This window comes from Chenopodium album, chromosome 3, assembly GCF_948465745.1.
Source record: "Chenopodium album chromosome 3, dcCheAlbu1.1, whole genome shotgun sequence".
Taxonomy (NCBI): Eukaryota; Viridiplantae; Streptophyta; class Magnoliopsida; order Caryophyllales; family Amaranthaceae; genus Chenopodium; species Chenopodium album.
The window spans coordinates 78,875,181-78,887,572 of NC_137836.1; the positions used below are offsets into that span (position 1 = coordinate 78,875,181).

A 12,392-nucleotide genomic window follows, 5' to 3' on the forward strand; every position below is an offset into this window, starting at 1 on the left:
TTCATCCTTGAAATAATTATTCATACAGTCATACTTCATAAAGTTGAACAACTTCACGCGTTTTTGTCCCATTTTTATTTTTTTCTTAGCAAAAGCCACTTAATATCTGTTTTGATTTATTGAACTGAACTAAATTATTTATGAGAAAAGGAAATTAAAAACTAAATTGAATTGAATTGATTGGAGTTGAGTTGAACTGAACTGTAATTAAGCTAAAGAGAACGGACCCTTAATAGCAGGAAACGCGATTACTTTTTTTTTCGTCATATTCCATAGTATTTTCTTGTAACTTGATTTGAATAAAGTGCGTATTTTTTCTATGAGTATAGAAAAATAACTATAATTTTGTTTCTTATTACGAAATTAATGATACTTATTACACAAACACAATTCAACTCTTTCTAAAACACTCCCCCCATTCTAAATTAGTCGCAACATTAACTGGCAATGGCACACAATTTTAGATACTTTGGTTGGCTTTATATCTTATTAGGTGGTAATTGATTGACACATAATTGTAGAGCAGGAATCCAAGTTGGCTTCCATAAAGAAAGAAAGAAAAATAGAAAAAGACTAGAATGTATCACATCAGTACAGAGTATATATATGTATGTGCACTATGGCATGGACCTTCAAACTTAGTATAACTTTCATTATCATAAATTTATAAACATCTAAGTTAAGCTTCTATACATCCTCTCAAAATATATAAAAATGAAGAGCTCAAATGCAGCTATTCTTGTAATCACCCTAATCCTATGTTCTACCTTGCTCGATATCACTAATGCAGATCTCTCACCTCAGCTATCTGCTCAATCACCTACTTCCTTAGCCACTGCTCCAGGTAACTTCTCCACCTACTTTACTTTTACTACCTTCGTTAACTTTTAGTTACAATTTTAGGGTATTATTTGGGAGATACCATGTACGGAGTATAAAATATTCCAAAGTTAAACGTAGGAAGTACAATCTTTTTTTTTTTTTTTTTTTTTTTTTGTTGTTGTTGATTATAGTACATCAACATGTCAATACTAATATAAGACGAGTTTATTATATATGTGTACCCGGTAACTTTTAATTTTTAGATTTAATCAGGTAAAAGAAATATTAGGAAGTCATTGTCACGAGGAGGGGAGTATAATTGTAAGTAAAATGAAGTTTGTGGACTAAATAGGTTTTGTGACAAACTAACAACTATATTTGTGTAAAAAAAAAATAATAATACCGTACCATCACATTGTAAGTTATTGTAAGTCTGTCTCATACAAAATATTGGCTTTTGCCGTACTCAATATCTCTCCTATGAAATTGTGGATGTAGGATTTTGCAACAATAAATGTGGAGTAAGGTGCGCACTAAAGGGGATAAACTCAAGGTGTATGAAATATTGCTTGATGTGTTGTGGGAAGTGCAGCTGTGTTCCTTCTGGGACTTCCGGTCATTTGGATGAATGCCCTTGTTATAGGGACTGGAAGGCCCCAAATGGCAGGCCCAAATGCCCTTAATTTTTATGTCATTTTCCTTTTATTAAATAAATTAATAATTATGCCATCTGTTATAGGCATTTTTCTTTGTATTATCCTTTTATATATTCCATTTTGTGTTCCAACTTTATTCAAGTCGAGTACTCAATCGTTTTTGTTGCTATAAATGAAATTGATATTATGTAATGTATCATTTGAATAGTTGGTCCTACATTATGTTAGAAAATAAATATTTATGTATCGTAATAATTGAAGATATGATATTTAAGTACTTTCTCGGTTGGAATTGAGATTTTTATGAATGATTTGTATGACAATTGAGTTCATTCAATAGAAACCACTCTTTATGATTTTACTAAATTTTTGGTTCACTAAATGGCTCTATTGTTCTATGGCTTTACTTTGGTTATACTAACTAGCCTTTTGGTCCGTTCAATGCACGGGTTCTTATCTAGGTTATTTCATATGTAGGTATTTTTTCAATAGTTGAAACTTTTGATATGAAATACGAAGTAATTGTTTCATTGCTAAAACTTAAAAGGAAAAAAAAGAATGAGGATAGAACTGTGGGAAAAGATAAAAGAATTTATTAGATACATATATATACATGAAGATTTTAGGATATGAAATGACATATTGGTTTAAGTTATATTTTAAGTCTATTAGTTGAAAAGACAACTTTTATATAATTCAATTCATATGTTTTTGTGATGTATATTAATTGGTTCAACTTTATTTTATTATGATGGAAATGAAACACTTCATTTTCTTAATTGAATTTGCAAGTTATAGAATGTATAAAGACTTAAACAAAAAGATCAAAAGGGGTGACATGTGTCATATGTGGTAGTGAGTGACTTGTAATGACATGTGTCATATGAAAAATTATGGTTTGTGTTTTTAAATACTAAGTATAGATATAGATATAATTGTGTAAACATTTATTGAACGTCATAAACTATTAACATGTGGCTATTAACTCACAGTATTTCATCTTCAAGTTTCCAAAAAAATCTATCTTCATATTTACTTTCACAATCTCCCTAGTGTAATTTTGGGCTTGTACCGGCCCAATTCATATTAGCCCAACAAATTATATCTGTAATAAGTTATTACTTTTTTTAAACATTGATCGATGAGTTAAATATATTACTTCGTACTATAGATATAGTCATATAGATATTGAAAATGTTTAAATAGTGTCCCTTTTATTTGTTTCTTTTATTGTAAAAAACACGGTATTATAATTGTAGAATTTTAGTTGAAGTAAGGTTGAGATAGTGAATAATGACATCGTATTTATGTTTCCAAGGTTTAGGGAGCAAACCTCATGATACTTAAATTAAGAAATTTTGATTATCTCATCCCTCAGATATCTCTTTATTATCTTTAAATAAAAAAAATAGAGTTCTAATCGAATAAGTTCACGGATGCTTTAAGCCTTAAAAGAATAACAAAATCCGGAACATTGATTCACCATTGAAATGGACTCCAATTTGTTGATATTATCCAAATTTGCAATTTGCTACAAATTGAGCACTATCATTTTCAAATACAGATTTTTTAAGTGACATGACATAGACCTTTTAATTTGGTCGAAAATTTTGTCTTGGATTCTCCCAAATTTAGAAACAAAGTAAAATGTACTCCATGTAATATGACATACAAACAAAGTAGAAGTGTAGAAGACTAGTAGTAGAACCAATGTCGATCTTAGGATTACAAAAATAGTTTTAGTTTACGTAGTAATTACTATTTGCTAGTGGTGCTTAGTAGTGTATTTTATCTATTCAAACATGAGACTAGAATAATTACATGCAAGTATTTTTTAACTTTAAGACAATAGCTTAAGTTTATCAAACAATCCTTATCTAATTGATGGTATTTCTTTCTTTTTTTTTTAAAAAAAAAAAAAAGAAATAATTGATGGAATATCTGACTTGAATACAAAAGAGTTTTATTTAAATTACGGTAAATATACAATAAAAATATGCTATGCCTCGATTGTGAAAGCCGAGAGCTCCAAATTTTGGGCCTAATATAAAACATTGGGCTTGTTTATTAATAAATAGTCATGTGAATACTATTTATATGTTTCCATAATATAACGATACGATCGTATCTTTATTAATGGTACAAATATCTGCCGAATCGTTAATATCTCAAGTTTCCAAAATTATACCTTTCCCTAACAAAGACTAAGGTGGCATATGTTGGATTCCTTAAAATGTGGGGTTAATTTGCCAATTGCTACACTCTTCACCTTTCCAAATAACCTTAAACAGTCCTTTTAATTAATTGGTACATAGCTGTAAGGGTCTGTTCCGATTTACTGAGCTGAACTGAACTGAACTGAACTGAACTGATTGGAGCTGAACTAAACTAAACTGAATAGAGCTGAAATGAATCATTTATGAGAGAAGAAAATTAGGAGCCAAACTGATCTGAACTGAACTGAACTGATTGAAGCTAAACTGAGTTAAAGTGAAATTAAGCTGAAGAGAACAGACCCTAATTAAAAAAAATATAAATAAATAAAAACTCTACCAATTTGATAAAACAAAATAAACTTGGTAGAAAATCATCTTTCTATCTCTTAATATGGAAATATATGATTTACTTCTGTTTTTATAATTTCTCAACTCTATTTATTGACTTTTTTTTTAACACTGACTTAAGTACATTGGGTTACACCTTAAGAAAAACTAAGAGGTTCATCAAAGGTTAGTCCTTTTTACTCTATAAACATATTCATTTTCCTTGGTAAACTTCAGGAAATCAAACTAATCTTGCTTTTTAACCTTTTTTTTGGCAGAGAAAATGAAGGATTCCTCTGTTTTCCCTGGTTTCGAGTCTTGCAACACCGCGAACAATGACAGGAGCAGCAGTGACTATGATGCCAAGGCTGATTTCAAAGAGGTCAGGAAAAATAACAATTCAATTCTCCAATGCTTGATTGAACCCAAGATACATTCTTTGCATTAATAAATAATCATGATATCAATTGTGAAAGTTGTTTATTATTTAATTCATGTGTTTATTTTTTATATTGAAATGCATAGAATTGTGACAAAAGTGACTCCTTTATTTATAATTACATAGTATAAGCAATATATACATACATATGTACACAAGGGCGAAGCCAGGATTTTAAAGTCCGGGTGCCGGACTTGTTAAATTTATTTGCAAAAGTTTTCATTTGCTTTGTGTTTATCTGAACAGATTTTGGAAGAGGCTAAGAAATATGCCAAAGAGAAGAAACACAAGCAAGCAAAAGAAGAAAAAAGGGGGAAAAACCAAGCGAGTTCAAGTGGAGTGAAAAAGGGTGGCAAGAAGTCATGGAAATCTGTTTTCCTTTCATTTTGGAAATCATCATCATCCAAGAAGGCTAAGAAGCAGGCTAAGGAGACTCCTAAGAACCGTGGCAATGTATCGGGCCCCATTCATGGCGGCGCTGGAGTAACTGCAACTGCCGTTGGTGCTGGATACTGGCCCCGGCTTGCTTTCTCGGGGCCGCTCACCAACATGTTTCATCAGAGGAAGAGGGAGGATGACATACCATATGTTAACCTAGAGAGACTTAATGAGCCTGAATATGATGCCAAAACTTATGGTCCTGTTTACTCTGCTCCTTAACTAACTTTTGGTATGTAGCAAGTGTATGGCTTGCTTGGTTGGTTAGGATTTGTCATAAGGAAAATCAATAGTCAATGGAATATCTCGTCAATTTTGATATTTCGGAGTTATTATTGATGTAAGGTTTTGGTTTTTATTTCGAATAAATGGTTGAGAACTTTAAATTGATTATTTTGCAATGACAGTCGATTTCTTTAAAATTATTATTATTGTAGGCTTTTCCAAATTGCTTAGAGAATATACAAGTTTATCTCCGTAATAATTTAAACCAGACGGAGATTAATTGGATGGCATGATGTTCTTACACCTTATATGTCCTTCATAATCTATGCTTATTATAGCCTTGTCATTAGTTTGTTGTTTAATCACTATAGTATATGCTAATCTATACTCCCTATACCAATTTAATTTACATTTTTTTTTTTTGCATAATTGCAAATTAAACCAGCTTCAAACTTTCTTCCAATAATGATGGTCACTAGTTTGACCAAGGACCAAAGCATTTATTTTGTGTGGTTTAATAGGAGTACTTCTATAACTATTTTTTATCTTTTTTATTTTTTTTTACTACTAATGCAATAATGCTATGGCACATTAGCACATGGTTTTTATTTTTCTTGTAAGACTATAAATAAGTTACGATCGATCTGAATATTGTGCTTGTTAATAAAAATTAGTTGTATATTGGCTAAGACTTGCTCTCAGACATTCCTCTAATGCTAAATACATAGTCAACATAAGACGTTGAACATACAATTAATTATAGTAATTTTATGTCTAATAATACGAGACGTTTGAACATACAATTAATTGAATTAATAATAGGAAAATTGTAAACTAATAATCCCACCTTTGCCACTTCTGCACAAAACAATCCCACCTTTTCGAATTCCCAAAATAATCTCACCTTTGACCCTCATCTTCTTAAAACAGGCCTTATGACCCACAACTTGTTCAACAGGTTAACTTTTTTTTTAAAATTTTTTTTTTTCAATCTCTCATCTTCAACCTTAGCTTCCCACCATAACCACCACCATGACATTCTTTCTCTCTCCTAACCACCACCACATCACCACCTAACCCCACCACCTTCTTTCTCTCTCCTAACCCCGACCACCCCATCCACCCATAAAACCCCCTAACACCAACCACCATAACCACCACCACATTCTTTCTCTCTCCTAACCACCACTGCCACATCACCACCTAACCCCACCACCTTCTTTCTCTCTCCTAACCCCGACCATCCCATCCACCCATAAAACCCCCTAACACCAACCACGAACCCCAGCCACCACGAAATACCGCCGCCCACGAACTCTTGCCACCCCAAAATACCGCCGATCTCCAGCCGTCGGCACCCCCCTGTCCCACCAAAATCGGGAAAAACAGCACACCACCACCCGTAAAGCCGGCCATTGTACCCCTTCCCTCATTCTCCCTCCCCGAAACCTCCTTTCAACCACTCAGAAATTGAAACCCGCCGCGACATCCACCGCCCAGAAATTCGCCGCTTAGAAATCCACATCCTATTAATTGAACGCCCAAAAATCCAGTGGTCGATTTCGATGGAAATTAAAACCGCACCATCACCTACCGAAAACGACCGTTACAGGGCTTCTTTGGTCGATTTCGGCTGTTTTGTGGTGAGGGTATAGGTGCTTGAAGGGGTTAGACCGGTGGTTTGGTTGAGCTTGTGCTGCGGCAAGCGGAGCTCCGGCAGGGGAGGTGGTCGAAGGGGTTTTTTAATTTTTTTTTTTAATTATCCTTTTTTAAAAAAAAAATATTTTTTAAAAAGAAAGCCAATAAGAAGGTGACACGTGTTAAGTCACCTTCTTAAACAGAGTTAAGAGTACAATTAGGTACTCAATTCTTCCTTTTTTCACCTTTTAGGTACTCAATTTTTTTTGCTTTACTTTTGGGTACTCAAAGTGATTTTCAGGTGAACTAACTCACCACTAACTCATCACTAACCATACCTAATTAAAAAATTAATATTTTTTTTAAAAAAAAATCTTAACTTTGACTTATAAACTAGCCGTTATTACTCTATTTAAAGGGGCATGAATTTGGCCAAAAAATGCTATGAAAACACCCGCAAAACACTAGCAACACACCATGTTTTCTTAACAAAATTCATCCAAAACGATTTTCCCTGATTCAATTTCAATAAAAAAAAAAAAAAAAACAAAAACAGTAACGCAGAAGCTGTAGCAGTACACCAGCAACAAATATCATCAAAACAGGTTCATTCACCATGTCTATTTAGGCACAAATTCTTAAACAAGGTTTTCCCAGATTTTTTAGAAATAATAAAAAAAAAAAAAAACAGAAACAAAAGCTGCTGCTGGGTTCTTCCCCTGCTGCTGCTTCTTCAATTCTTCCCCTGCTGTTGCTTCTTCAGTATACCAGCCACAAAATCAGCCTCCTGCAAATTGGAAAAAAATAGAAACACTAAGCTTCAAATCATGGACTGCTGCCACTGTAACATACACAATTTCACCAAAACCTCCCCTGTTTTAGTGCGAAAAACATATCAACTAATCAAACCCTTGAGCAATTTAAACATGCAATCAACATTCAACAACAACACTAGCTTAATCCAACAACAAACCACAACAAAGTAACAAATTTAACACAAAAAACACAAGAAATCGACATCATCAATTTGTTAAAAAAAAACCCTAAAAAATCGAAAACCCTAGGTCGCAAATAACATCAAGAAATGGGCAAAAAATTCAAAATTTATATCAAAATATCAACATAATCCATGAGTAATTGAGCTTACCTCAAAAAAATGGTGGCTTTTGGTGTCGTTTTCCCTAGAATCGAGCCCAAGCTTGCTCGTGTTCTTTGACAATGACGCACCAGAATTTCCAGAAAAGGAAAGAATAAAGGGAGCAAAAAGGGGGAATAAAGAATAAGAAGGGAAAAAAAATTAAGGGTGACCCGTGAATTTTTTTAATCGGGTGGGGCCCACTTTCTCTTAACCAAGGTACCGAATTCTTTAACCAAAGGTACTAAATTCTTAGGTTGATTTATTTTTTAGGCCGGAATTCTTAACTCAGTACCCAAAAGCAAAGTAAAAAAAATTAAGTACCTAAACGGTGAAAAAAGGAAGAATTGAGTACCTAAATTTGTGCTTAACTCTCTTAAACAGGTCACTAATTTGACAAACCGGTTAAAGGCTCATTTTGAGAAGATGGGGGTCAAAGGTGAGATTATTTTGGGAATTCGAAAAGGTGAGATTGTTTTGAGCAGAAGTGGCAAATGTGGGATTATTAGTTTACAATTTTCCTTAATTATATATTTAATAATATGAGACGTTTTGAACATACAATTAATTGAAGCAATTATATGTCTAATAATTTGTATGAAGTATCTTTTCCGAGTATCTTTTAGACTAAGCTATGTTAAATTACTTGTATTGTAGTATGTGAGTAGAAGGCAACAAAGGCGTATGCCCATTTGGAAGAGGTTGAAGGAATTATTATGAGGTGAACGATAATTAAGAGATGTTTATTATTGGCGAAACACAGAGTTAAGATTAAAATGGTAATAATAAGCCCGGTTTAACTATGTATGTAGACATGAGTCAACCAAATAAGTTTTTAAGTTTTTTTTTTTCTCACGATTGTGTTTTATTAGGGTGAGATGGTAATTCAATTACACAATATTTTGCTATGAGAAAATAGAGAAGTTTATCAATATGATAAACAAAATTTGTTTATCAAATGGCAAAATTGTAAATAAATCAACAACTTTTTAGTAAATATGGGTCCCACTATGTTGATATATTTACAAAAATGTCATGATGACTGGGCATTTATGTTGTTTTATTTACCATTTTTCCATTTGATAAACAAATTTTGTTTATCAAATTGATTAACTGGGGCTTCCTCGTTTTGCTATAGAGCAGCCTTTTGACATTGATAGTCAAGTTATCAATCCAAGTAAAATATACATTTTTGACATTGATAGTCGAGTTGGACCAAATTATTGGATACAAAATTTGAAAAAAGAAAGTCTTAACTCTTTAAAAAAAAAAGTGTTGACCAACTAAGAGCCTCTTCACATTTAATGAACTGAGCTAAACTTAATTGAATTGAACTGAACTGAATTGATTGGAGCTGAACTGAACTGATTGAAGCTTTAATTTAATATTTTATGAGAGAGGAAAATTAGGAGTAGAACTGAACTGAACGAACTGATTGGAGCTGAACTGAACTGAAATTAAGTAAATGTGAACATGCCTTAAATTAAGTGAGACTAAGGGTCTGTTCTCATACGATTATTTTCAGTTCAGTTCAGTTCAGTTCTTATCTTAATTTCCTTCTCTCATAAAATATTCAGTTCAGTTGAGTTGAGTTCAGCTTTAATAAGTTCAGCTCAGTTCAGTTCAGCCCAACTCAATTCAGTCAATGAGAACATGCCCTAAGTCACAAGATTGGCAAGAGTCATTATTCCTAAATGATACGAGTACTTATTATCTAATTACAACGATTTCTAAGAGGTAAAAATGAACCTTTTCAGAACCTGAAACAGAGTTTGTAGCAAATTTGCCCTCTATTTTATTGGACATTTTGTGATAAACTACCTTATAAAACAATTTTTTTGCGAGAAACTACGTAATAAAAAAATTGTTGTAAAAAACTACCTTATAAAAAGGTAAATGTTATAAGAGATTACCCTAAGTCGAAAAGTCATCGTTGATTTTTATTTTCTGGCGTTGACCACATCACGTGCCAACTAAGAAAAAAGGAGGGAAATAGTGAATTAAAAGTCACCTGATTGGCACGTGATGTGATCAACGCCGGAAAATAAAAGTCAACGGTGACTTTCCGACCAATGACAGTCTCTTACAACATTTACCCTTTTATAAGGTAGTTTCTTACAACATTTTTTTATTAAGTAGTTTCTCGAAAAAAGTGTTTTTTTTTAAAGTAGTTCGTTTTTCACAAAATGTCCTATTTCATTTTATTATTTTTATTCTTGGCTTTTAGCATGAGCTTTACAAAATTAAATCCTTCATTGTTCCACCAGATCTATGTTCCTCATTTACAATTCTTAAAAATACCCAACTATCCAGAATAAAAAAAATTGTCTATCTTACTACCCAATTAATGCAAAAATTCTTCTCAATATCCACCAAGAATTGAAAATCTAAATCCATGCCAAAAACCCTCCCATAGATCCAATTACCAAAAAAATGAAATAAAATTAAAAAAAATTAATTAAACTTAAAATAATTACTCACCAAACTGAGTAGAAGTCGTAACGCCTTCTACACAGCTGGTGATTTTGGCAAATCTGGGTGGAAGAAACCATACAGTGAACGCCCTTAGGGAATGAAATCCAAACCACCAAACCATAATTTGGTGTAAATTAATGGTTTCCAAAAATTAGAAAACCCATTTTCAGCATTTTTCTTCGCAGATCATTTTCCCCCTTTTCAACCACCTTCTTATCTTCCCCGTTTTTAGCATTCTTCTTCTCCTCTTCCCTAATCTGTTGGGATTGTGGCCCAAACTTTACAAGCCTATGATTGTATCAATATTGTGGATGAAAAAAAAAATCTATTTTCTAGAATTATCTTCTTAATTCAATCTTATATGCTAGAATAATCTAGCATGTTCAAATCAACATTTACTTCATGGCTCCACCGCCATTGCACAAGTATAAATAAATATATGTGCTTTCAATTGGTGCATGCAAGACACAAATACAAATACCCATCAAGCCACTCTCAATACAAGTCTTCCTACTACAACTACTGCTAATCCAATTATTATGGTGAGAGTTAGGCCCTGTTCATTTCACCTTAAAAAAAAAATAGTACTAAGTAAAAATAATTTCAGTTAAGTAAAAATAATTAAATCCTTCATTTTTCCACCAATTCTACGTTCGTCATTTACAATTCTTAAATATCTATCTTACCACCCAATTACTGCAAAAATTCTTTCCATAATCCAATTACCATCAATATCAACTAAGAATTGAAAATTGCAAAAACAATGTCTATTAACTATTACCAATTTACCATCCAAATCCATGCCAAAAACTCTCCCAGGATTCAATTACCAAAAGAAAAGAAAAAAAAAAAAAAAAAAAACCCACAAACTGAGTAGAAGTTGTAACACCTTCTACACTGTTGGTGATATTGGCAGATTTAAAGTCGTTAGGGAAATCCAACAATTACTCACCAAGCTGAGTAGAAGTGGTAACGCCTTCTACACAGATGGTGATATTGGCAGATTTAACGCCGTTAGGGAAATCCAAACCCCCCAAACCATAATTTGGTGGAAATTAATGGTTTCCAAGAATTTGAAACCCCATTTTTAGTATTTTTCTTCTTATTCTCCCCCTTTTCAACCATGCCACCTTCTTATCTTCCCCGTTTTCGGCCTTCTTTTTCTCCTCTTCCCCTTTTAAAGGCGTTACCCTCTCAAACCCAGAAAAATGTTGTGCAACGTAGTCTGTTTGGATTGTGGCCCAAATTTTACAAGCCCATGATTGTATCAATATTTTGAGCAAATGTCGGTGAATGGAAAAATCTACAATAATCAGAGGAAGAGGGAGGATAACATACCATATGTTATTATACAGAGGCTTAATGAGCATGAAAATGATGCCAAAACCTATGGTACTGTTTACTCTGCTCCTTAAAACCTTAACTAAATTTTGATATGTAGAAAGTGTATGATTTGCTTGGTTGGTTGGGATAAATTTGTCCTACGAAAATCAATAATCAAATGCATTGAACCATATTGTCAATTTTGATATTCCATAGTTATTATTAATGTAAAGTTTTTTATTTCGAATAAATGGTTGAAAACTTTAAAATGATTATATTGCAATGACGGTTGATTTCTTATTTAAAAAAAAAAATTATTGTATGCTTTTTAAAATTGCTTAGAGAAAATACGAGTTTGATTGTGACTAGTTTGACTATGAACCAAAGCATTTATTTTGTGTGGTTTTAAAGGAGTACTTCTATAACTACTTACTCGTACTACTAATGCAATAATGCAATGGCACATGTTTTTATTTTTCTTGTAGGACTATAAATAAGTTACAAAATGAATATTGTGCATGTCAATAAACTTTGGTTATAAATTAAAATTGACTATATGAGTAAAGTCGATGATTGTGTAGATTAACTTCTTCCAGAAAAGCATGATTAAATGAAGTATATAACTAAGTCAGGAAGACAAGTTTGTAAGCTATAAATACATTGTCAACAACATGAGACGTTTTAAATATGCAATTAAT

At 32.5% G+C, this 12,392-nt stretch overlaps 2 protein-coding genes across 2 annotated transcripts; both read left to right on the forward strand.

Annotated features, from left to right (window-relative positions):
* The first annotated feature begins 608 nt into the window (after positions 1-608).
* On the forward strand, positions 609-1,844 carry LOC145618160 (peamaclein-like). Its single transcript, XM_081672953.1, has 2 exons — positions 609-844; positions 1,321-1,844. The coding sequence occupies exons 1-2, from the start codon at positions 715-717 to the stop codon at positions 1,503-1,505; spliced, it is 315 nt and encodes a 104-aa protein (XP_081529079.1). The 5' UTR covers positions 609-714; the 3' UTR covers positions 1,506-1,844.
* A 2,163-nt stretch (positions 1,845-4,007) lies between these two features.
* Positions 4,008-5,297, forward strand: LOC145618168 (uncharacterized). The gene is made up of 3 exons (XM_081672959.1): positions 4,008-4,207; positions 4,300-4,403; positions 4,707-5,297. The coding sequence occupies exons 1-3, from the start codon at positions 4,096-4,098 to the stop codon at positions 5,118-5,120; spliced, it is 630 nt and encodes a 209-aa protein (XP_081529085.1). The 5' UTR covers positions 4,008-4,095; the 3' UTR covers positions 5,121-5,297.
* The last annotated feature ends 7,095 nt before the right edge of the window (positions 5,298-12,392 follow it).

What these genes read in the sequence shown, in the direction of transcription:
- LOC145618160 (XM_081672953.1), top strand. Translation starts at nt 715, where the DNA reads ATGAAGAGCTCAAATGCAGCTATTCTTGTAATCACCCTAATCCTATGT. An exon ending in TTCCTTAGCCACTGCTCCAG is followed by an intron (nt 845 to 1,320) that starts GTAACTTCTCCA and finishes TTGTGGATGTAG; the next exon opens with GATTTTGCAACAATAAATGT.
- LOC145618168 (XM_081672959.1), top strand. Translation starts at nt 4,096, where the DNA reads ATGATTTACTTCTGTTTTTATAATTTCTCAACTCTATTTATTGACTTT. An exon ending in AACTAAGAGGTTCATCAAAG is followed by an intron (nt 4,208 to 4,299) that starts GTTAGTCCTTTT and finishes TTTTTTTGGCAG; the next exon opens with AGAAAATGAAGGATTCCTCT. An exon ending in CCAAGGCTGATTTCAAAGAG is followed by an intron (nt 4,404 to 4,706) that starts GTCAGGAAAAAT and finishes TTATCTGAACAG; the next exon opens with ATTTTGGAAGAGGCTAAGAA.